General features: G+C 38.1%; 1 protein-coding gene across 1 annotated transcript in view; it reads left to right on the top strand.

Moving 5' to 3' along the window:
• The first annotated feature begins 1,981 nt into the window (after window positions 1-1,981).
• Window positions 1,982-27,208, top strand: part of TACR3 (tachykinin receptor 3) — a 35,739-nt gene continuing 10,512 nt past the window's right edge. Inside the window, exons 1-4 of the mRNA XM_053941403.1 lie at window positions 1,982-2,072; window positions 2,314-2,770; window positions 15,644-15,832; window positions 17,552-17,702. Coding sequence (XP_053797378.1) covers window positions 1,982-2,072; window positions 2,314-2,770; window positions 15,644-15,832; window positions 17,552-17,702 — 888 coding nt within the window. The remainder of the gene's footprint in view (window positions 2,073-2,313; window positions 2,771-15,643; window positions 15,833-17,551; window positions 17,703-27,208) is intronic.

The raw sequence follows: 27,208 nt of genomic DNA, 5'->3' as shown, positions 1-27,208 counted from the left end.
TTTACACACATGACCAGAATGGGATTCCATGAACTATAGCAAGTGGTTCAAACAAAGATCCTTTATCTTCCCATACCACAGTGCTCTACAGGACTCTGCTCCTGTATGTTTACACTCTACAGCACATTTGTCAGTACTGTGTGCTAGAAATAAGGTGCCTGCATCTCTGCTGAAATGAAGGAAAAGGAATAATAGAGCTGAGGTTGGAAGAGATGGATGGAAGCAACAGAAGCATGTGGGACACTTGTGCAACAGGTGTACAAATGTGAAAAACACATCAGCTTAGTAAAAGGATAAAGTCTGGAGTTCCTAGATTGGGCATAAAGGTGGAATGGTATAGGGCACAGGGCTGGGTTTGTACTCTGGCTTGCAGCCATGTGAAAATCTTGAGTGAAGCTGCTGGAATTAAGAGCTGGGTGTCCATCTCTCTGTTATAACTAGTCAGTCCACTGTTCCTCACTCTTTGGAACCACAATTTAAATTTTTTCAACTCTCAAACTCACAGAAATTGTCTACTATGCCTTTCTTCAGGCTTGCCTCCAGGGAGAGAAAGAAGAGGCAGCTAGAAGATTCAGAATTCAAAATGGAGCTGCAGTGACTTTCCTGTTACAAGCACCTCCTGTGCATGGGTGGGTTCTAGACAGGCTGTAGCACCAGGTGATTTACAGCAGAGCTTCTGTGGCTTTCTGCAAAGCTTCTAAGCCTGATGTGGGCAGCTCCTCAGGTTGGGCTAAGTTGGTGAAAGCTCATAGAGAAACAGCCACAATGATATTCATTCAAATTAAAACTGCAGTGAAGACCTGACAATTAAAGTGCAGGCACTGCTTCCGCTGGGTAAATACATCAGGGAGGAAGTGGTACATAGGAGTTTTTGATTTTTGTTTGAAGCTTTTGTTTAAAAAAGTATTTAATATGTCATTGCTGACAGGGACATTGAATAGCTCCCACTGCTGTACTACAATTGAAACCTCTGCTGATGACAAGTAGTAGCTCTAAATTGTTGAAACATGAAAGATTGGCACTAAAGCACATTTTCTTCTCTTCTCACATTTTCTTTCTCATAGACTGCAGCCTATTGAATAACAAAGGTTTGTTAGTTGAAGTCCCTTGCAACCAATCCTTGCATAAAACATGCATTCCTAATGCCAGCTCTTGTTAACATATTAACAAGAAAACTGATTTTGGATCTGAAAACATTGCGTGCTAAATTTCCTCATTTACCCTTTTATACCATTATAGAAATCACTGCATATTAAAATATTGGTTGCTCAAAATAATAATAGTACTAAGCAGGAAATAAATGCAAATCAGGAAAAAGAACTAAAATACTTTTTTTTCAAAGACACAAAGAAACAAACACCTAATATTTTACCCATAACTAGGGACACCTATGTTTAGGGCTACATACTGTTTCAGTAAAAATCAGTAACTGCTGAACATGCAAATAGCTTATAAACAATTCTTGATATCAATTACATATTACAGAATGAAAAGTGAAATTAGAGAGCAGCAGAATGTATTTGCTTGTCCGAAAGAGTCACTATTCTAAATCTGTAGGTATCAGAATGGTTTCAAGGAAAGTGTGTACTAAATAAAAAGAGAGTAGCAAAAGAGCAGTTCTGAATTGATCTGGAATAAATTCATCTGGAAAGAACTTGAATAAAAAAGACAGCTTCAGTCCTGGAAATTTCAACTAATCCAGCTGATTAGCCCTGCAAACACAGGGCAAAAAGATGATTTAAAGAAGGATGCATAATAATGAAACTTAAAGAAAGACAATACAAAACAAATCTTTCAAAATAAATGAGATGAGAATTCATTTTCCCTGCAATGTTTTCCACAGCTCCTGAAAGTGCCTGCTGCTGGCAACAAATGACATACAAGGGGAGGGAGGGCAGAGGGAAAGAGCTGTTAGCTTACCAGCCGATGGAGCTTATCGCTCCACTCCCTTTGTGACGCTGGCAACTCACAAGCCTATAAAATGTGCCTTGGCTCCCAGTCCTCTTCTCCTCAAGCAAAATCAAAAGCAAGAGGCTGTACAGAGGAGAAACAGGATGCTGTTCTACTCCGAGGTAGCTCTCCTGACGTGTCTGTTAGAGCATTTTTAACAGTTTGAACAGAAGATAGCCAAAGATTTTTTGCAACAGAGCTCTCCTTTCCAGTACCTGCTGTACTGCCTTACTTCCCCTTTTCTTCCTTCCCTCTTCTTATCTGTTGGTGGGGGTTTTGGAGTGCTGGGAGAGGGAGGTGGGGGAGGTACATCATTCCTGGAAGAGAGGAGAGAAACACCCAAGATGACTTCGGTCCCCATAGCCAAGTGGAACATGAGCATAAGCAGCAGGTGGAATGTGAGCCTTGCTGAAGCAGGCGATCCCTGGGGACAGGCTCTGAAAGCACCAGCTGCAAATGTTTCTGCCCCTGTAGCCTCCTCAGCAGGCAACTTCTCCAATCAGTTCGTGCAACCTTCTTGGCGCATTGCTCTGTGGTCTCTGGCATACGGTGGTGTGGTGGCAGTGGCCGTTTTTGGAAATCTTATTGTCATCTGGATTATCCTGGCTCACAAGCGCATGAGGACGGTGACAAATTACTTCCTGGTGAATCTGGCCTTCTCTGATGCCTCCATGGCTGCTTTCAATACTCTCATCAACTTCATCTATGCGCTGCACAGCGAGTGGTACTTCGGAGAGGCTTACTGCCGCTTCCACAACTTCTTCCCAATCACAGCTGTCTTCGCCAGCATCTACTCCATGACAGCCATCGCTGTGGACAGGTGAGAAAAAAGTTTAGGCGTGAGAGATTGAGATCAGATTCTCTGCCAAAATAAAAATGCAGAGATAGCATAGTGATGAGAGGATGAATAGTTCATTCATTGTGCTCCTCTGTGCTTCTTTAGGATCTCTCCCTAACACACTTTTTCTCCTGGTCTTTGGTCTTTTTCCTTCAGTCTTCCATTGGTTTTACTCTTCTGCTTTCATTTATAACAAACATTTCCTCTCTCCATTTGACTTCAGCTGCTTTCTGTGCTCCATCTTTCAATATTTATTCTGTAACAGCAACTCAGAGTTTTGCATCCCACTGTGAAAACAGTCTGTCTCTCAGCCAGTCATCTAATGTATACTGATAAAGAGTTGCAGAGATTGTGTGTAAAGGGAGAGGATTTCAAATTTCCCTCTTCTCTGTATTTCTGCAGATGGCAGAGGCATTTGCCTCCTCTTCAGAAATCACTTCAGATGCTGTTTTTAATAGCTTTTCTCACAATCAGCTCTAAGATGCTTTGCTCCTGCTGATTTTAACTAATGAGACTATTTACATTGCCATCTGTGCGTATCTAGAGGTCTGGCAAGAACACAGTTTCAAAGTGCTCAGGTTTTTTCTGATTTCCTGAAGCAAAATAAAGCTTTGCGACTGTCAAAGAAAAAAGTCAGGGAGAAACTTTACCTTTGCACTCCTGAGAGTAATGGAATAAGACAGCTGTAGTGTCCATACAGCAAAGGGGAGATGCAGTTACCGGGTTTCCTACACACATGCATTGATGGACTCTGTTTCTCAGAGAGTGCTCTGAGTCTCCCCTGAAAAATGTTTCTTTCTTTATTATTGTTTTCACATTTGCTGTGCTGGAGAGATAACTTACTGATTTTTAATTTTTTTTTAAGAAAAACTGATTTGTATTTCAGGTCATTTATTCCTCTAAGCAATGCACTGAGATTACTCACTAAACTCCTTCCTACATATTCAAATCACATGATACATATTTTCTGAATTGACTTACCAGAACTGCAGTATTTCCAAGTGATGGTAGTTAACATTTTATAAGGTTCAATCCACTTTCTGAAATGTTATTTCTCATTTCCAGGTACAAAGATTGGGAAACATTGTTGTGCCCTTTGTACTTGTGGACAATTTCATAATAATACTTTTCTGTTTGCCCTACTAATTGCAAATTTTTGATAGCATTCTCAGCTAGATGAATTCCTGTTCTAAAAGCTAGAAATGAAAGAGCAAATGAGATTCTTGGCAACTCTTGTACTTTTCTGCTCTGAGGATGGGAGAACACATGAGGAAATCAGTACACTTTCCACCTGCCAGTGATGTATCTTCTCAAATGTTAATCCCCATTAAAAATTATTGAGAAGCTAGTGTAACACCAGTGCTACTACTTTTGGCCAGGCAAAGATTTCTTTCATTGTTTTTTTGAGTTTCACTTAAGGTTTTCAGAAACATAAAAGGGCTTTAGTATTTAACAGAGCTACATATTTAATAGTTACTACAGCAGCTCATCAAGTCATTAGTTGAGCAGTTACTTAGATGCTCTGAGTAATGTTTTATTTCATTTTTCCTGACAAAATTATCCACAGAGATGTGGTACATACTACTTCGGCAGTTCCTAAATTTATGTTAGGAAACTGGGAACAAAAGTGAATACAGTTCCTTATGAATCCAAACTGCATTTCCAGAGTAAGAGAAATACCTCTGCTCCACACTGACTAAAGTGCAATGGACAGATACATCTATTGGAAATGTTTTCCTTTGTTTAGCAATGCAAAATGCTGGTGCTCAGAGGTGAGTAGATAGCTAGTGCTATTCACTCTGTTCTAGTTCTTGTTTGAAAATCCCCTGAAGAAATCACTATTGGCAACCCATCACATCCTCCAAGTTCACCTGCCTCCAAAAGCAAATGAAAATCTTCCCAACAAACAATGGCATAGCTGTGTTTAGGTGAGCTCTCTGTAGTACCACACAGCATCATGTAAAACAAACAGGAGAGCAGTCTATCCCTCCTTCCCTATTCTCACTGCTATTCCTTTTCCTTTTATACCAAATCACACCTGATGAATTCAGTGCCTTTAAACATTCCCTGGCTACCTCTGCAAAACAAATCTGCCAAGTTGAGGAAACCTAAGGGTCAAAATAGATCCCAAGGGATGTCCTTGGATGTACAGACTGCCCTATTCCAGGGCAAAGATCTGCTGGGTGGATGTATTTTAAAACTTTGCTTCCTATTTGCCTTTCATAAAAGTTCAGCCATTTTAACCCAGTGAACTCATCCATACACATTCTTTTAATTAAAAAAATTTAAACAACAAAAGCTACAAATCAGGATAAAGCTGCTAAGGGAACTGAAATCATGGGATCAGATGATTTTCCTTTAGAAATTGTTACCATCCCAAAATACTAAAGGTAATGGGTAGTAACTCACTAAAAAGTATGTTGTGATATGCTCCACTGGTTGCTTTAGAGCATCCAAATGTTCATAGAGTATAAATGTGTGACTGTGAGGAGGTCATGGGCAGTACATGTTTCCTTTCACATCTGATTCTGTAGGACATTCTAAGCTGTGTAAATTGTGAGATTACTGGACTGACACAAAGTTTTGTGAACTAGGCACTTCCTGCAGTGGGGGTAAGCTGCATCTGGAGCTGAGGGTTAAAGTATCCAAGACTGAATATCCTGGTCCTTGAACACAGACTCAAATTCACGTGGGTTTATTCACACTTCTGCCCATCATTTCCTAGTGTTTTTTTTTTTTTTCCTGCTTTCTCCTTCTTTTCCAACAGCCTGTTTGCAGCCTACTGCAGAGATGGCAGAGGTAGCTCAAACGGAGTTGTTTCAGGCACCAGAAGCAGCAGAGATTTTACACTGTGCTGCTTCATGGGCATTCATTCCTGCATTCTTCTGTAGCTCACACTGCACAGTTCCACTGCTTCCAGTGCAACAATTCCTTTAGTTATGTTATGGGGATAAACTGGAAAATAGTCCAAGATAAACTGAATAGGAGATAATTCTGGAACCAATATGCCCTTGTCACTGACTAGTGCATGATCCTAAAGGGTCCATCTATGATCCTAAACTCCATCTGCAATCATGCCAATACAGTGTGTAACTGCAGTACAGTTCTTGGACATACTAATGACAGTAAATTACTCAGAATTTAGGCCACCCAGCCACTAAAGATCTGCTGTCCTTTCCTACAAGATCTTCGCATGCAAAAAAGGTGGTTCAGGTACGCCAGCGATTAATTTTGAGTCCCGAGATTGCTTTGTTATACAACCAGCTTTGTGTGTAGGCCTAAAAATTCTCTGCAGATGCTTAATTACATTGGAAGTTTGGGGATGTAGCAATATAGCACAAAATAACATGCCTTCAGTAGAGCTTTTAGTACGATGCATTTTCCCCTGTTTTTAGCACATTTATTGTATTACTTTCTCAGTTACTTTTCTCTCTGCTATTCCATAATGATTTTTGCATGCCAATGAATTTAACTCTTTGTAAAAGCAATGCCTCTGAACTTAAAAGTATTCTAATAGCTATGGTAAGTAGTTGCTGATCCTATTCATATCTTGCCATTTATTTTCTTTCTAGTATGCCTGCAAAGTTTTTGATCCTTGAAGGCAAAAAACATGTTTCATTTTATGTGACTTTGTATTTAATATTAAATTTTACTTCTCCTCTTGCACAGTCTTCTCCTCTTTTTATGAACCTTAGCATTACCTAGTTACTAGCATGTATATGTATGTCCTTATTCAATATCTGTCATTCCAGTTTCCCGCCTTTTCTCACTTAATATGTCTACAGAAGCACATGTATACTGTGTACACACATATGTCAGTTTTCTTTTTTTCTGTGACATTGTTCAGTTACTGATGGCTGTTAATAATCCCTCTATACACTCAGACTCCAGCAAAAGTAATGATACAAGCTTGTAACAGAAGACGGACCTGAGACATAAACACAGGATTCACCTTATAAAATAAAACCCAAACTCATCACATATACACACTCACATCCTCAAAATATCACTTAGGCTCTTCAATCTCTCCAGATGTATTCTGTAAGAGCAATTATTATTGTCACAAAATAGTACTGCAAGCCCTATAAATTAATGTTACTGAAATTCTGAAGTAGGCAGTTGGCACACTGAAAAATGTCTTATCTTTCCAGAAGAATACATTCTGGTATCAGTCTCTGCCTGATTTCCCATTCCTGGGACAAACTGCTCAAGGCCTTCATGCACCATAAGCATTTTAAACTGATATTCCTTCCAAACTATCTATTATCTGACTGCTATTAAGTATCTCTGTTACCTGCCTTGTGTGCTCTAAAATAATAAAGTACAGGGAAATGTGTATGTGTAAAAATGATCTCAAACATTTCTGGCAGGTTAATACATGGAGTGCACAGGGCACGACCCTGTGTTGTGGTCATATGGCAGCAGTATCAGCAGGAGATGCACATGAAGAGGATCTGTTGGCATTTGCATCCTTGAACATGAGCTTGGCACCAAGTGTTTTGTGTTTGGCTCGCCGGTGAATGGAAGAGGCTGAAGCAGTGACAGACAGGAAACCTGCACTGCCCAGCCAGCTGCCACACCTGGCACAGAGTTCTGCTCAAACAGAGCTGCAGCCTTTGGCCCCTCTCTCATTCCCTTTTCCTCAGATTTTGATGTCTCAAAGTAAATGGTTTTCATGTAAAAGAAGTGAGAATTTGCACTGAAGACTTGTGAGAGATGAGCATCAGAACAAGAAAAATAAAAAAGGAGATGGAGTTTTTTTCAGGTTTCTTGTGCTTCACAGGCTAGAGACCTCCCCCTCATACCTGAGAATATTTTCACCAGAAGAAATGGATAGTACTTATGTCTGTTTTTTCTATAAGATGCCACTTTACTGTTAGCTGTCTTTTTCTAAAGCCTCTGGTGCCACATAACTACAGACCATATTGCAGTTATGGTGTATATAACTGCAATACTCGTACCACCACACTAAAGTGCAACACAGTGTTTTTTTCAAATTAATGGATGTCTTCAAAATCACAGCTTCAGGAATCAGCCTTGGTCACTGTATATCATAAAGAGAAAAATTGCAAGATATGCTTTAGAAATTATCACTATTATTTCTATTCTTACTTTGCCAGTCAAACTAAAGAATTCAAAGAGGAAATCCCTTCCTCATTTCTCTGTCTTCTTCAAAGAGTATTTGAAGACAAAGCACATCTTATTTGTGGGGTCCAGTATCTGAGCTGCCCTCTGAAGACTACTAGTTCTCAGAACTGGAGAGAAAGTTCAATAGGAGGGCATTAAGGGTTCAAATGTCAAGAGCTGAAACACAAAGGACTCTCTCTCATCTGGGGGTCTAAAATTTTTTTTTTACTTGTCAATTCTGTTTCTTTCTGTCTTAGTAAAGAGGTGAGATCATTTCTGCAGAACACTGTGATGCAATGGCTACAGGATTCAGCATGCAGAGGCCTAGGAAAAATAAACCTTTTCTTGCAATGGTACAATTTAATAGTGATTGGGCAAAAAGACAGGATTTTTTTGCAGTTTTGGTCAAAACTCACATTAGAGTTACATTATTAATAACATACTGGGACAGTCTGGGAAAAAATACAGGTGTAACAGTTATTTTTTTCCTTTTTGTTTTGTACTGAGTAAATATTCTATTTAATAAGCTGCTTTCAAAAGGTGCTGTAAAAAAAGAGGTTGATACACCAATATCTTGAGAAATATAAGCAACATTTACAACAGTAACAAGCCCCTAGAATTCTTGTTCCAGAGAGGAAATATCCAATAAGTTTTAACCTTATGTTCAAACAAGAAGTTCATTTTAGACAGAGTCTTAGCCTTAAATACATACTCTTATTTATAATTTAATGAAAACTATTAAAATATGTTCTGTGATTTACTATGTAATGTAGCCTGTACTTTTAAAAGTTAGTCAAGTGTCAAGGTACTTTTAAAAGTTAGTCAAGGGTTGGGGTGATGAGTTCTTTGGGGAGAGAGGTTTGTTTTGTTTATTTTTTAAAATATTATTGCCTAAATGCATGTTTTTCTGACTAATTTACCAACCAGGAGAGAAAGTTGTATCATTCATATATTTGTGTTTCCCTAAAATAAAATTATTTCAAGATAACTGCAGAAACAAGAAGGAAACCGTCTAGATGACAGTAACAGAAACATAAACACTGACAGTGGCTTATGCAGCTGGAGCTGTTTCTACAGACTTTGCACTGATACTGGTCCTCAATAGCCTAGGTAGATGATATTAAAAAAAAATGGAGAAACAGAAACCTTTCTGTCAGGGGAAGTCAGTCTATTATTTTATGAGACAGATCTTTTCTATCAATATTCATAGGTATAGAATACATTGCATAAAATCAATTACATGCTCATAAAAATCTAGCCCATTGTCAGTTACCAGATCCTCCTCAAGCAGAAAGCACTGTTTATGAGAGCTCAGTCATCCTGAAAACTTTCAATATTACTGCTTTTAGGTTTTAGTTAAGAGGTACTTGTAAGCAAGGCATTGAAGGCTACTCCTGATTTCAGAAAAACTTCAGTGCTTCCCCCTGCTCAAAGAACAGTCATTCACCCAGAGCAACACAGATTCCTCTGGGTAAATCAAGGCCAAGTTATACTCTGGGATATTGCCCATTGATATCTCAAATGTACCATGTGTTTACCTGTCATGTTGTCACACACCTCCTTTATGGCATTAGCTTCAAGGTGAACACTGCACAACAGACCCTTCAGGGCACCAAACCCAGTCTTTGTCAACCGTCAGTTCTAGTCCTACGGAAATGCCCACAGCCACTCTTCCTGCAGAGAAAGTCAGACTAAACAAATGAATACAAACCAGTCCCATAAGAAAAGAATGAGCCCTGCTCCAGTAGGTAGCAGATAGCGATTAAAGAAAAAAGTTAAAGATTTGGTTTTCATCATACAAAAAATGGCTTTAAAATCTCAGTTCATTCCATCACCTTTAGTCTACTCTATATAGCTTACATTTTGGAGGATTTTCCACAGCAACGTTCTAAGCAAGGGCAGGAAATCACAGTAATTTCCTTAAGTTTTTTAAGTACCAGTTGATTCTAAATACAAAGTCTCAAGATCAGCATCTGTCTTGAGGGAATAACAGCTTCTGTGTATTCATGGAAGAAGCATGTTCTGCTGTCTCCTGTTGACAAGTCACTTACATGCAAGCATTATGATTTTTCTCTCAGTCTCTTCCTTTGTCAAGTTCCAATTTCCTGTTACAATCTGGGATGATTACATTTTGCCCCATGTGAGTTTATAAGCACATTGTAAACAGGTGAAACAAATCAGGATGATTAAAGGCTTCCAACTGGGTCTCCAAATGGGCATTTGTAGGATCCATTTTTGAACATCATTTTGTTTTAATAACATCTTGTGTATTTTTGCCACAATTTTCTAAATGATGCTTTTAAGATGAAAGGTTTACCTGGCTGTATTAGCCAGTGTATGCTATTTTACAAAAAGACAAATTAGGTTTAGTTTTTTATCTTTTCTGTTGTTGAGACCATAATACACAAACTTCGCAAGCTTTTATAGTATGTAGCAGCTATTTGGATCATGTTACTCAAAAACTGTAAGAGAGATACATGACTATGCTGCCATTAAAACCACTGGCTTAAGAGTTTATCAGTATTACTCAAAAGAAGACTGTCTCTATTTTTGTTCCAGAGAAAACATGTTTTCTTGATTTGGTGAACCCAAGACACAGGAAGAGAAGAGTCTAAATTGTAGACTCTAGACAAATAGAGCAGTTCAGAAGGGAATGGGATCTGTTCTGACCCCAGCAGCTAAGAAAACAGTGCAGCAGCAAATACACCATGCACCAGCCATTATATCATGCAGCCCGAATGATTTCTCATTAAGCTCAGTGGAAAGACTCTTGCTGACTTCAGTAGTAATCAATTAGGGACAAAAATTAACACAAGATAAAGCTGTAAGAGAAGTGATGACAGTGGGATGGCATATGGTCACAAAAAAATTCATGTGCTAATGATGTGCATATGAAACTGAAGTGCTACCTAAAAATGCTTTGGAATCATACACAGAAGAACATGGTGCAGTTGTTGAGTACATTCTTGGAAGTGTTGGCTTGAGACTCTAACTGCACATATTTCCATCTCTGCACTTCTAAATGTGCATATTCTGTCTTGTAATTATTTTCCAAGTATAAATGTTTTGTTGGGTGGGGTAATAATGATTTTTGCTTGTTGTAATAAATAAGTATAATGAGTTCATTCCTTTCAGCAATGTATATTTTACATCCCTGCTTTGTTGTGTGCAATAAGCTATCTGTGGCGGCAGCTATCAGCAGCTCCCACTGGAGTGAGAAAGCATTAGAAGTTCCATCTTTAAATCAAACCACCTCAGTGGGAGTTCAGAGTCCTTTACTCAGCAGGGAATCACACTGCTCAACCCTGGTGACAGACTGAACAGTAACTGTCCAAAGACTGCAAAGCAAATTGGCACAGCACCCCACTGAAAAAAATGTCTGTGTGGCTCCAGAATGCTTTTCAGTCGTGCAACAAGCCCTCAGTTGTTTGCAGCCATTAGAAATCCTTCTTCAGCTCAAATGCCTCCTTATCTTTTACTGTCCTTGGAGATGAGGTATGGAGAGGTAAAAGGTCTGTGTATAAATATCACAGAACATGGTGAGCCAATGAGGGCTTCTGCATTTGTCACTGGCTTCAGAACGACTATATAAATTTTGGGCACTATGACATTAAAAAGGCATTAATCTATCTAGAGAGCATCTAGAGGAGGATCACAAGGCTGGTGAAGGGTCTGGAGTGGAAGCCTTATGAGGAGTGGCTGAGGTCACTTGGCTTGCTCAGCCTAGAGAGGAGGAAACTGAAGGGAGACCTCACTGCAGTCTTTAACATCCTCACAAGGGAAAGCAGAAGGAGAGGCAGTGATTTTTTCACCCTTCTGACCAGTGTCAGGACCCAGAGGAACAGCATGAAGCTGAGTCAGGGGAGGTTTAGGTCAGGTATCAGGAAAAGATTTTTCACCGCAAGGGTGGTTGGGCACTGGAACAGGCTCCCCAGGGAAGTGGGCACAGCACAGCCTGTCTCAGTTGGACAATGCTCTCAGGCACACGGTGCGATTCTTGGGGATGGTCCTGTGCAGGATCAGGAGCTGGACTCAATGATCCTCAGGGGTCACTTCCAACTCAGCTTATTGTATGATTTTACAATGAAGTTCAGACCACTTGAAAGAGCTGTGGAGTAGCAGAACAGTCTGTAAGACAGATGACATTGGAGCATCCAAGAAGTCCTGCTGTTCTCCTTGCATGCTGTTTATGGTTGGCTGATTATAGAGAGAAAAATTCTCTGGGAGTTCTCTCCCATACTCCTGCAGAGGCAGAAGGGCTTGCCACCACATAGCCACACTGCCAAAATGTTCTGGTTTTATACCAGTCCTTGGACTCTCTGCTATGCTAGGGCTGATTTTTGTCATGTCTTTGGCTCTTACATGACCCCCAGTTTCCTTTCTTATTCTCTCCTCTCTCAACACAATTTCTATATGCTGTCATTCTACAATTCTCCTTTCTTTGCTTCTCCTATTAGTTTCTCATTTTTCTCTTTTCACTTCTATTTTTTTCATTCAGCAAACTGCTCCCCAGTCTCAGTTCTTTTGCTAGATCCTTTATCTCATAATTCTTTCTTTCACTCTTGGCATATTCAAACATTTATTTCTACACCATGTTCAGCAACATTCAGTGCACAATTCAGATAGCATGTCTACTCTTCCCCCTTGTAACTGGCATTTTTCCATCCTTAATATATGTAAGGATATCATACAGAGTAAAAAAGTTAGCCATAATCATAGAATTACACCATGAAATATGAGAGACAGTTGTCAGCCCTGTATCATAATATACAGGGGCAATATGCTCATCATACATACCCATTATCCCATCCTTAGCCTCCTTAGCTCACTGATTTTCTGAGCAACACCTAAGTATGGAACCTCTAGCCTGTGCTAGCAGGAGCTTTCATACCTGCTGGAAGCAACTTTGCTGAATGGAGAGAGATCAAAAGTGAGAGCAAACCAAAAATGTAGCTACCGCTACTTCAGATTGAGCCTAAAGAAACAGACAAACTACCCTCAGATACCTATAATGGCAAGATAACATTTACAGCAAACAAAATTATAAGCAGGAGCATGTGCGCCTCCTTTGCAAATTACAGCTAACAGTGCAGGAAGAACTCGGTTCTTTTCAAGGCTTCTTTTGGCTTCAGAGAGAACATCCAGAGTCTGTTCAAATGTGGACGTAGTTTTTGATCTTCAATGAAGGGTCATTCCACATTTTCTACTTTACTTACTTGTGGCAGTGGTGGTTTCTCTAAGAAAATGCTACCAAACATGTATGACAAATCTGAGCGAATGTAGTAATTGCAGTTATAAAGCAATATCTCACTATGTTAATTAAGCAATTTTGTTTCTAAGACAAGCCACTTAGAGAACTTACACTTACAAAACACACTGTAATTGTTAGTGTACTGGCAAAGCAGAATAACTTAGATTTGTTATCAAAGGCTCTGTAACAGAGCTGTCAATACTCTCCAGTAAATCTGTCCAGCACAAAGATATTATTGAGGGAATAGTCAAAGTTCCCTTACTTCCTTTCTATTTTGCTTGTTAGAGTGACTGCCTGCAACATATTTGTAATCAATCCTGTGCAATAGCTAGGCTGTTTGGCTTATCACTCAAATTTGAGCTCTAAAGATAAATAGCATGCTTTTCATCTGATCCTTGTCCTTTGACTTCCATTACTCAGACAGCCAGTTGTTAAAATTTCCATCAGTACAGCTGTATGAGTCACTTCACCTAAACAATCCATGTCTTTAAAGGGCAGACAGGGAGAGAAAGCAACCAAATTTTATCTTAGGCAACAAGAACTACTGTTGGTATCTATTGGGAGTAAGGTTAATATAACTGGGAATAAGAATTGTGTGAATGTAATAGAAATCTGACAATAGCACATAAAATAATAGCAATGTGCAATCTGAAGTAAAGTAGCAATTTGAAGGAATAATTCTAGGCTAGAAGGAGATTCCTTAAGAGTCTCACAAGCATGTGGAAATTATTATTTGTTTACAGCTTATCACTTACTACAAGTAAAGATCTTCAAATATTTGGACATATTTGGAAATATCTGGCCTTGCTTGGCAGGCCACAAAAAAGCCAGCTCAATTTGAAGGACAGGGCTCATGACTACAAACCTGACTTCTTTACCAAGTAGTACTTACTCTTCGGAGGAGAAAGGAGCTTCATGGGAGAGGGCAACAATCCAATTGCTGTTCTCAAGAAACAGAAGACACCCAGCACTCAAAACTATTTCATACTATGTAATACCAAATGCACCAGTTTAGCTGAAATAAAAAACCAAAAGGTACAAGAAAGAGAGGGGAACTAACTGTTACCCTATGGAGAAAATATATCAAAGTGCAGTAAAAACAAAAAATGAATAAGCTTGAAATTCCAGATATGGAAATTGATGATTCAGAACTGAACATGTTTTAGATCACTCCCTGTTTCTGACAGCACTTACATGTTTTAAGATATTAGGGCAGTTATGTCTACCAGAAAAGGCATAGCAGTATTATGACCAATGTTGGATTTATGACATATTTTATCATTAACTATAAACAGAGTTAGCTTTCCTAAAACAAATATCTGTTCTGTAGTTACTCCTCTGTCAAATATAAAATTTTAAAAAAAGGACTATTTTAAGAGTGAGTAAGAGTGAAATTTGTGTACCACAGCAGGTAAATATGGATGCAGAAGATTCGTGCACAAATTCTTATCAGGAACATTATCTTACAAATATTATTGTTGCTGTCTCATGGCTAATGTCTATACCTAAAAATCTTGGACAAGTCTGCCAAGAACCTAGATGTGTACTGTAACAATTAAAATATATCACTCCTTCCTTTATTTGAAATGAGTACAAGTCTTTCAATTGCAGCAAACACAATATATTCATCAAAAAATGATTGATACAAATTTTGTGTCTCCCTTGTTCCTTGCATCTATAACAGAGATCAAAAAACAGAAAACAAGACTTGTTTTTCTATTACTGTTTGTCTAGATGTTTTTTCTCATTGCTTTTTTTCTCTAAGCTTTTATATTGTAATTACTTAAACGTTTTGATTCTTTTTTTGCATGTTCTTCTAAGGTTACCACCATACATGAACTGCCAATACAATTATGGGGCAACACAGGGTGCTATCCTACCTGGAAGCACAGGAACTGAGATGCCAAATGAGATGCTTTCTTGCTTTATGCATCTATTTCCCTTAGTGATTTTACCAGTCCTAAACTGGCTCTTCTCTCAGTCTCTGTATGAATCAGTTGCTCTGGTATTCTTTAGCAGACAATCTGAAGTCAGTCTACCTCTACTGAAATAAATGCATATGGACTTACCAGGTTCCTGTAGCTTTGGGACAGATGACTAATAATCCTGACAGCTTGGCTGTAAATTTTCGTATAAGAAATAAATGTTGTATGACCTACCAGAGTAACAGAGGATCCAACTGCATTGTTGCTTTTCAATCAAGCTGTACAGTAACAGAATGGTCTAACTCTTAGCAAAATAGTTTCTCTACTAATATACGTATGATTAACTGGGTGTCCCATAGCTGCAAAATAATACCCAATGAACTGCCTCCTTCCAGTGCTGCCTTCATTGGAGCTGAACCGTACAAAGAGCACAGTGACATCAGAACTGCAGGAAGACAAATATCTCCACTTTTATCCTAAGCTTTGGCTGATTCTAGATACATGTGAATCTCTGAAGAGTTCTTACACAGAGGTTTTTGCTTTCTTTTACAGATATATGGCCATTATTGATCCCTTGAAACCTAGGCTCTCTGCAACTGCTACCAAGGTGGTCATTGGGAGCATATGGATTTTGGCATTCCTGTTGGCCTTTCCCCAGTGCCTATACTCCATAACCAAGGTGATGCCTGGGAGAACTCTTTGCTATGTAGCATGGCCAGGTGGTCCAAAACAGCATTTTACGTAAGCTTTTGTTCTTTTAAATTTGTGCATGGTGGTGTTTAGACTTACAATGGACTTGGCAAAATCTCTGGCGTGGTGCAGATACTCTACATGCAGAATAACTAACAGCTTTGATCACTGAGAAATGCAGAGCCAGTTTTCTAAGGACGATAAAGAATTATATGTCATAAACAGAACAAATTCTCTTCCATATCTGAGTGTGCACCCTCCTGTGCTGCACTTTTACTGTCATTGCTCCACATAAGATGGCTACTTCTATACAGAGATGGTCAGAATTGGGAACATAACATGCATTCAAAGCAAGCTTCCTCTTTATCCTAACCAGGAAAAACAAGGATTTCTAGTCTCTCCTTAGAATCATTTAGGTTGGAAAAGACTTCTAACATCAGCAAGTCCAACCACTAACCTTACATTACCAAGTCCACCACTAGACCATATCCCTAAGTGCCACATCCACACATTTTAAATACATCCAGTAATGATAAAGCAATTGATCATTTGGGCAGCCTGTACCAATGCTTGACAGCCCTTCTCATGAAAAAAAAATTCCTAATATTCAGTCTAAATCCCCCCACGGTAGAGCCTGAAGCCATTTCTTCTCTTGTAACTAGAGAGAAGAGACAATCATCCACTTCATTACAATCTCTTTTCAGGTAATTGTAGAGAATGAGAAAGCCCTAACCAGTTTTTTTCCTCTAGATCTCTTCATGGGTGGGCTGGATTTTGCCACTTCATTCTGTTACACTATCACAATTATGTCAGATACAAGCCCAAAAGAGAAAACTGGATAACCTATAACTGGCTGCACTTCCTGAAAGTGAGAATATCAGTCAATTAAATTAAATATATCTTCATTGTCCCTCTGGTAGAATTAGGAATAAGTGGCTACTTAGGCATCTGTCCTTTCATGTCATCACTGACATTTAAGAAAAACATTGTGTTCAAGGCTGAAAGCCTATGTAACCATCTAGAATCAAATTTGACCTTTTGCTCTTTTTGAGGCAGGTGAAAGACGTCCTAGTCATATGTAATTTTTATCACTTTAGGACCATACACAGACATTTCTCTTTAGGGCAGGAAGGTCACACTCAGTGACAGCTAGGGATTCTTCACTTATCATTCATTAGGATTTTATCTGAAGCTGGCATTTAACCAGGAACTAACAGGAGGCAAAAGAAATTATCTTTGCTTTCCCAGTACTGACATCAGCAGTGGTGACTCTATTGCACACAAGCTGCAGATCTGTGTTTTCTATGTGCAACAGATCTGCCATATGAAGAAAAATGGTTGACAGGGCTCTTATCTTTGCATCAATATATCACTAAAATACTTATTTTCCTCTTTAATTTATGGTCCAGACTAGAGCTCCAAATGCCTAGCTTGCCCTCATGATACTTGGCTGTGTAATTAAATCAACTCACCTAGTTATGGACAAACACATCTTATTCTGTAGTCACTAATCATGATAACTATGGAATCACTCATAATATATACTAGTGCAGGCTCAGCATTAGACACTCCACAAAGCACATGCATTAAAGTGTACATAAATTTGCAATGCAATTCAAGACTTCCAAAAAGACAGTGAAAACACCAAGGACTAGCCAGTTAATACAAAACATAACTTGTGCTAAAATAGAAGTCTTGACTTGTAGCAGCCCATTCCATTGTTACAGCTCCTCTGAAAGCACTTACCATTTTAATACCTTTTCATTGCAGGTATCATATTATTGTGATTGTGCTGGTCTACTGCTTCCCACTACTTGTCATGGGCATCACTTATTCCATGGTGGGAATTACCCTCTGGGGAGGAGAAATACCAGGCGACACATCCAACAAATATCATGAGCAGCTTAAAGCTAAGAGAAAGGTACTGTTCCAGTAAATCCCACTAAGTGAATACTTATAAAATCATCTGCAATTGTGTTACAACATATCACAGTAAATTCTTTCAGAAACACCAAATCACTTGAAATAGCAGTAATGAGAGATCAGCTTCAATACAAAATTTGATTAAGTTTGACAAGTTGTCTTCTCTGTTCACTGGCTGTTCTCTTCATAACTTTAATGTTTGTCATTAAATAAAGGAAACATTTGGGTTTTAACTTCTTGCTCCACATATAGCAGCACACACTGTGTCTTCTATGGCAGACTACGAAAGGCAAAAAGTTTAGCCTTCAGAGAGTTAAGATACTGACTTTTGAACAATGGGTTAGCAAACCATTAACTCTTGCTAGGTAAGATTCTCATCCTACTGAAAAAAAAGTGAATCTTGATGTAACTGTCAGGTGATTAAGGTCCATGAGTATTTGAGATAAGCACTGATCAGCCTGTTTGTAATAAATTAGATTTTTAAACAACTTTTTTGTGAGAAATGCAAACAAGTTTTCCCAGATATTTTCTTTCAATCTCTTTCACTGTAGATATTGCTTAAACTAACTAGACTTGGGATTGCTTATGAACTATTTGACTATCTCCAGTTCAGTTTTCCTAATGCTATAGTGCAATGAAGGTTTCTTTCCTACAACATTCTTTTTCTTAACCTAACTTTTCTTATTTAGTAAGACAGCCTTCTGCTTTTTTTTTATTTCTGACACATTTTTTATACTAAAATGTATTTAACCTTTCATATTTGAAAAAATGGTACCCTAATACAAACTTCTAACTCACAATGATGAGCACATTTTCAGTTGCTCTGTTCACTTCCTGATGCTGTGAGTACGTTTGAACAGTGGCATGCTACTGGGCTGCAACAACAGCAGAGTGGGGCATATTGGGTCCTGAGACAACACAGGATCTGCAAATTCTGGAGAACACTAACATTTTCATTTCTTTCAGGACACTGCAGAGATCACTTTCTATAACAGACACAACTTGCAAAAGCAAATGTGGAAAGGAAATTATTAAATTATTGCAGAACCAGGACATGCCAGAACTTCAGGACCTGATATCATAATGACTAAGTAAAATAATTATCTTGTGACATAGAAACTAGAGGTCTCTGAAGACCAAATCTGGCTTTTACTATATGAAATAGAGAGCTCAGTTAAATCCCTTGAATACTTTAAAAACAGCACCTGTTTAGAATTCTAAATATATACAAGGGACAAGGAAGAGCATCCTTAATTAAAGGATTTTAAATCCTACAGGGATGCATACCTTCAAGACATGCAACAAGGGAATTAAATTATATGCAGTGATATTATAACTGCATCAGTGACTTTATGAGTAGAGCTCCATGACAGCGCTTTAGCCACACTGCTGTGCTCTCCAGCAGGATTTATGAAATAACTGGTATTTGGAAAGATGAATCATAATTGGTTATTCATGGAGAGGAACTAACAGACTGGAATCCAAATAAAGCCATAACTCAGCCTGTCTCTGATAACACAGCTAGTGCTTTGCTCTTTTCAGGCAAAGAAATAATGTTTTTCTTGCTATTTAGTATATAGGTATCAAGACATATAGAAAATCTGTGCACTTATAATGAAGGAGAAATATAAAATAGCTGACTACGTTTCATATCAGGCAATGTTACAGCACAAAGGTATCTGATTAGACATTAGGGTTGTTTGAAATGGTATTTAATATTAAGAAGGTAGTGAACAGTTCATATAAGATCTTTATAAGAAACAATGTTTGCCAGCAAAAGATTTGAAGCTTGAGGAAGTTGTTCGTAGTTCAACAGATAGTCTCATCATTTCATATATGTGATTGGATAATACAGTCCTGAATCCTCCTGAAAGCAACATTAAGGGATGAAGGATTCAAGGAATTTCACAGTGCACACTGTAGGTTGGACAACACAAAGTCATGCTTAGTATCTTTAAGGTCAAAGACAAAATATTTAGAAATTCAGGACTGGATGAAACTACAAAACTACTTTTGCCTTTTTTTTTTTTCTGTTGACACACAGCTCAAATATCTCAGGGATGATCCATTTAAATCTGCCTGGTATCAGTCTTTTGAACTTCTGAACATTTGCTACATGCGGGGACTTTGCAGCCATTATCCCTTCTTCTTAAAGCTCCTGGCATGAGACTGACTGATGTTCAGCTGAACATCATTTATTCTCCTGCAATTCCCATTTTCACAATAAGGAATTATAGTCTCAATGGTGTCACACATAACAAGTTTATACAAGTGTCTCATAATATTACTGTAAGATTCACTAGGTCAAAATGTTCTTTATATCCACTGCAAATTTTTGCTCTCAGATGTTGTCTCCACACCCTGCTTTAGCTATCTAACAAGTTCCAATCATTCTTTCAGCTTTACTTAAACCCTAAGAGGGAATAATCATGTACTGCAAGTAAAATCAGTTAGTATTGTTTTTATCAAGAGGTACGGTTTTGAGACAACTGTTTGCTGAAAAGAAGAACATTTACCTTAACAGAAGATGCTACTGCCTGGTCACAATGGGAAGAATACAGAGGAACAGAAAATGCTCTCCTGAACTTTTATATTTCCTTTACTCTTCCTTTTACTTATGACTGTTACTTTGTGATGTCACCAGGCATCTTCTTCAGTAATTTTCATTCCTCCACACTTATGCCTCTGCCTGTATTTTCTGCTTCTCCTAGCACAGCCTGAGGCGTCATCTCAACTTATTTTAGCAATGAAGATGGATTAAAAGCCACATTGTTTCAATATAATTTTTTTTTCTCAAATTTGAGTATAAAAGGAGAAAAAAAGCCCTATATGTTTGCTAGCAAATCACAGCCTTTGTGAGAACTCCTTTATGAACACTTCACACATATTTCCCCTCTTTTTCATAGATTCAGTCCACAGAAGGGCAGCTAAAAATGATCAAAGGACCTATGAAGTGATTAAAATGTTTTTAGTTTGGAGACAAGAAGGCCAAGGGACAAGATGTCAGAGTTTAGAGAAACACAAAGATAGTGTATAAAGTGACTGAAGAACTGTTGATCACCAAATCCTGACATACAAGAACTAGTAGGAGAGCAGCACCAGGCTGGTAAAAGAGAGAGTACTTTAAGAAAGGGTAATTTAAAAGTAAGCAAAGGGCATCTGAGATGTTCTCCTGACAGATGCTTATGATCTCAGAGGATTCAGAAAGGTTTTAGGAAAATTAACAAACAACAAATTCAACAAATTCATAAATCAGAGAGCTGGAAAAGATTGGAAAAGACCTCCAAGATCAACAAGTCCAACCTCTGACCAGTCTCCACTGTCAACCAGACCACAACACTAAGTGTCATGTCCATTCATTTCTTGAACACTTTCAGATATAGAGACTCCACCACTTCTCTGGGCAGCCTTCTCCAATGGCTCACAACCTTTTCAGTGAAGAAATGCTTCCTGATGTCCCAAAAATTCTCCCTAATGTCCAAGTAGACACTGAAAGGATGAATCAGAGATGCACTCCTCTTCAATACAATCTTGGGTGCTGGGACAGTATTAGGAAAATAGAAGATGAAAAATGGCCAGGTTCATGGGATAAACAGCACCTCCTACTGCTGCTGAGACAGAACAGGACAGATGGGCAACTGTCTGATTCAGAAAGAACTGCCCTATGTCTTTATACTCCTGTTTTTACATAGCATCGCAGCTATAAAAATACTCCTGACTTCTCACTGACTTTCAGTGCCACTAAAAATGCAGGTTTTCATTTTTTATCACATATGAATAAATGACATGAAAACATATTCATATATATTTTATATCACACTTTATGAAGAAAAGCACTAGTTAGAAATAACGATACTTTTGCTGGCATTAAAAGGTAGCTAACGAGGTCAGACTGAAAAAAAAAGATTAATTTTCTCTATGGAGTAGTTTATTGCAGAGCAGAGGCAGGAAAAAAGAGAAAAGGAAAAGGGGAAAAAAAAGCCAAGAAAGTCAAAGCATAAAACATTGCAGCATAGCATCAAAACTCTTAAAATACTGAATTAATTATGGGTTGACACATTTGAAAAAACAAGACTATACTCATAATATAAAGCTTATTCAAAATAAATAGGTGATGAAAATATTACACTATGAACTCATAGATCAGATGATAACCAATAATTAACTTTGAAATCAGAGATGCTTCTAGTTAACAAGCAACCACTAAGCCTAGACAGACTAGGGTTAGATATTGCTTCATTCATAAAACCTTTTGTGAAAATTTGCATCCAGCCATGTGAAACAAAATGTTTTGACTCTCTGGGTCCAAGGGTTTGTCTTGCATGTGACTTCCTACACCATCTTGAAACTTCACTTTTATCCTACATACTTGTTCAGACTTTTTCAAGATTGGAAAGTAATTGCTTCCTCATGGGACAGCATAAAGACATGGTACGGTTAAAATCTTTAATCAGTTATTTAAAATCAGTTATTTAAGCAATCCATCTTCTGGCTTATACCAGCATGAGAACCAGCACTGCAATCTCCAGTAACTTATATATTATATGGCATTTTCAAAATTACATAAGGGAATAGAAGTTTAATGTAGCAGAAAGTAAATATAACTCGATTATCCTAAATTAAAAACACCCCCTGGAACCAACTACTATACACAAAATTGTACTACAGATATCAAGGGAAAGCCCAATCTTGACAGCTTATGCCCTTATATACACCTGTGACTAGTTTTTAAAAGTCAGACAGTAAGAAACATAGAATTTTATGGTCTCTTTCAGGTAATTGTTTGCCAAGGCTGCATATATGTCAAAATATTCACTAGACATGTTTAGGTGTGCAAAGAGAACCAAATCCTAGAACATGATGTATGTAGAGTGAAGGCATCTTCACCCTTCATATAATATAGGACTACAGATCACCCAAACCAGCCATGCAAAGCAGTCTGCTGAAAAGAACTGACATTGCCATGGTGCCTTTCCCATCATTTATTTATTCACAGGGTATGAGTGTTTCCACCTTGAAGATTCATTTGTGTTTGTGTGCCCGGACAGAAACGACTGCCATGGTGGTGTCGGAGCACCTTGCTCACACCTCTCCCCTTTAGCTGATCTTACATTTCTGGGAATGATATGTGAAACAACCTACCCATCCTTTTGTGGGGTAATGAGGTGCAGAAGCTCAGTTTGCTATGAATACTGTGTATCTCCTGCCAAAAATAGGGGCCTGTATCATTTTTTGGTCCATCTTCTGTAAATGGGTCTTCTCTTTGACTTTGCAGAGACTGACAATGGAAACAAAGTGCAAAACCGACTAAATAAATACTGGAAGAGAGCCAACATAGAAGATTGAGCTAGAGAAATAAACACTATTTTAAGAAGAGGTGATCTCACTGATCTAACAGTCATAGCACTATGGCTTATATTTTAATGTATGGGGTGGCTGTATTGCTGGACTAGCTGAAATTTCATGCAGCTACAGTAAAATTATCATTTATCCAAAGTGTTGATGCATTGTGAGCACCTTGCTGGCCAAAGCTCTACCATGATTGAAAACCACAGGTGTACTTCAGTGCAGCCACATTCACAAATTTAGCAATCATTGTTCAGCACATTAAAAAAGAAAATAGACTTAATAATATGAGGTTAAAGAACAACTTACACCAGCTAGCACCACTTCTGTGCACTCCACTGCTTTGTTATCAGCCAACAATCAATAGAAACAGAGATGCTTTTTAAAGACTGCAGTCCTTACATAGAAACGTCCACTGATTAATTCCTCAGGCAACTGAAGATGTAGCAAAAATACCAAAGTGGCAGTTTATGCTCATACACTGTGTTTCCCCTAAGCAAAATACAAAGAGACTGAAAAGTTCCTCAGGTGATTAGTCTGACTTTATGATTCATACATTTAAGTCAGTTTGCTCTGAGGTTATAATCACATAGTCATATATCTCCAATTTTGTGAAGCTACTCTTGAAATTAAATGTTTCTGAAGATTTTCATATCAATGAGTCATGGAAAGTTTTGTGTTTGACAATGTCACATTTCTTATTTAGTGTAAAGAAAAAGAAAACAGGAAGAAGGAATTCTCAGATGGTTTTAAAGGCTCTTCAGAAAACAAATTCATCCCTTGTTTGCCAGACACTGGAAGATGTCGAACTGTGCTATCCAGTGCTTTCTCCACTTATTCATTCCAAGTGTCAGTTTGTGTCTTTCAATATTAAAACATTAAATGAACCCAGAACAGGAACCGGCCCTCAGGCCTGTCATCATGAACAACAATAGATAATTCCTCTGCTATCATCTTAAACCTCCATCTTCTAAAAAATCTCACCAATCCTAGAGTTCAGTATTCCAGGCTAAATTCCTTCATAGGCAGCTCTATGCCATTATTCTCAGTTAGCTTAATTACTTAACATCCCTCACTGTTGTCAGCTCTACAGATGTTTTTATGTCCATTTTTTCTCTCAGTCTTTGTTTATGTTTGTTGCATAAATGAAACAAGCACTTCTGATCTTCTTTTATATAACATCTTTATGTAAAGTGACCAAAACCAGACAAGGAATGCCAGTAATGTAGTGTCACCACGGTCCTGCACAGGGGTAACTCCCTGTCCTCCACTGAGAATGCCTCATATGGAACATCCTAATATCTCATTTTTTCCTTTCATAAAACGGATGACCTGGTCTTGCTATAATGAATCAATAATATCTGTCTCCTCCTCTTTTGTGCACAACAGGCAAACAAATTCACAGTAGATAATTTTATTAGTCCTTAATTGAGCAAATCCCAGAATTTTTCTGAGTGTGAGCATACCTATAGAAGTACAGCGTAAAACAACCCATTAAAACCAGCAGAGTACCAGTCCAGCATTCCTATCTGCTCTGTGATATCTGTCACTGCCACCACCCCACCTAGGGACACAAACACTACTGGTACCATACAAAGTATATGACCAGCACTGTGAAATTTCATTTCTGCTCCCACAGTTCTTCCACATCCCAGTTCCTTCTTGCTTCTGTACCAGCAAAGTTGCTCAAAAGTGTCATGCCTTTATTTTGCTCTACAAAACTCCTCAGTAAATACACTAAATTAGGCAGATCTCAAGACTGATACTTAGAGACTATATCTCAGATTGGAGAGAGATTAGTATTAAATACTTTCAATAATTTTTTTTTCTCTCAACTACTTTCCAGTGGAAAGTGTTTCCCAAATCATGCTCAGTAGTGAAATGTAACAGGTAAAATTACTTACAAAAATTAATAACTAAAGATAGGTTTCCTCTCATTCTGCTTCTTACTATGATATCCTTAACTCTGAATATTCATGAGAAGTATGAAATAGCCTTGTTAATACAGTAGATGCAAAACAATCCGAATGAAGCTAAGCCTGACTTCACAAACTGCTTCGCACACCTAAAATTTGTTTTGTAACCCTGTAGATGGAGTTAGTTACACAAGGAGATGTGACATGATGTATATGCTTCCTGCAGAGCACAGATGCTTACCCTGCCTGCTGCTCTTCTCCATGGCTCTGCATGGGTGAGTCAGGACTGGCCATTAAGAAGATTATTGGGCCAGACTGCAGATGCTGGTGTTCCACTAACTAATTTTGAGCAGTTGTTCCATAACCATAAAGACTAATACCCTGCCAGACTCACCAGATTACTATTAACACTATAGTCAAAGTCTCTACTTGCAAGTAATTGCTATTACAGCCAAAAGTTTGCAGAATAGGACTTTTTTAAAGCTTATTTTCTCTAAGTTTAAGAAAAATTTGAAAAGGGTAATGAGGGTCAGAATATCATATGAGTATCCTAGTGAAAATACTAGCAGAATAAGGTATCTGTTACTATTTTGATCAGTAATACATTCCCATAGAAGAACATATACAAGAATACAGAATACTGACATGAAAGCCTGATTTGGGCTTTTTCATTTACCATTAAGTTCTTGCACAATCATCACATTAATTACAATGTATGACCCCCTCCCTAAACACATACATACAGAGAGGCACCTTTTTTTCCAGAAGGATGAGGCAGAATAACCAACAAACTTTGATTTTAAGTTTCAAAAAGTTCTGTTAACTCCTTCTATTACCAAGTATATGGACTGAAAACCTACTGAAAGTGTAGGGAATAACCATGTAATTATTAATATTGTGAATCATGATTTCTATTTCACACTCTCACTCTTTATATGCTCAGAAATTGCCTAGGGAAAAACTGGGGCATGAGGTACAGGGGAATTACTGTCATTGCATGTTAAACCCAAAATATTTTTACAGAGTTGTTTTATTGTCTTAGAACTTCAGAAAAAAAAAAAGGGTTCACCAGTTCTCCTTTTGAAGTTTTTTTTTCCTAGCAATTTGTTATCTTTTTAATGATCTGCCCATAATTTTAAACAAGATTTCCTATTGAGGTAAAAACAAAGTCAGATCCCAACCTGATCATTCTCTGAACATGACTGACACAGTGAAATATAACAAAATTATTGGAAGCTGTTCTTCTCTGCTCTCTATCTCCAAATGGCAATAGAACACTTAGCAGCAGTACCAGCTTCCATTCGTTGCCTCAAGGTCCTAAAACTCAGCTATGAACTGTGAACAAACACATCTTTCCCACACCCACACAGAAGTAAAAGCAGAGTAAATACTAAAAATGGCTTTATACTGTGCATAAGCCTTGTCAGTTTACATATTTACTGACAAACTGATGGAAGTTTTCTGGTCAATGCCTTTTTATAGAATAGCTGGCAACACTTCCAGGTCGGGGGCAGATTTAAGAGACTGGTTCTGCATGGTCAGTGAGTAGCCTCAGAATTGTGCACTCACAGTTGCTGTGATGTTTCTCTTTGTTATTTTATATTTTTCATCACTATTGGCAGAATATTTATGTGAAATATAAAGTCTAGGCACAGTCCTAGGGCAAAAATTTCTTACTGGTGCCTCATATTTTTAAGAATGGAAGTAACATTAGGTTAACAGACAAAATATTTCAACAATGCTTCACTCCAGTGTCAGTGAGCTCAGTGTGTTTTCAAATGCATTGCTGAATTCAACTATACACGTTCATTGATAATAAAACCAAGATACCTATGCCAAGTATCTCTTTTTCAACATTCAGATTTTCAGCATGGAGATTATGATCTTCAAGTTTCAAACTATGGAGTTGGGTTTTTTAAGACTGACTTCATTTTCCCTGTGCAGTTCTCCCCATGTTCAAGTTTGGGACCTGACCCTCCAGACCAATAACCTTAAAATCCCACATTCAGGACTAAGTGTGTTCATTAAATTGTATGCAAATTTTTCACCAGCATAGAAACAAACCTTGGAAACTTCAAAGGTCTTTTGTTGTATCATCTAATCTGCAGTCAAAGTTATGCCATTACATATCCTAAATTATGACCACATGAAGAGTCCTGTGTGTGCATGGGTGCATAAAAAGACATGTGTGCATATATATATATATACACACACACTGAGAGAAATAGGAGAGAGTGATTAA

The sequence above is a fragment of the Vidua chalybeata genome, chromosome 4 (assembly GCF_026979565.1).
Source record: "Vidua chalybeata isolate OUT-0048 chromosome 4, bVidCha1 merged haplotype, whole genome shotgun sequence".
NCBI lineage: Eukaryota > Metazoa > Chordata > Aves > Passeriformes > Viduidae > Vidua > Vidua chalybeata.
This window is presented reverse-complemented; position numbering and strand designations above follow the sequence as displayed.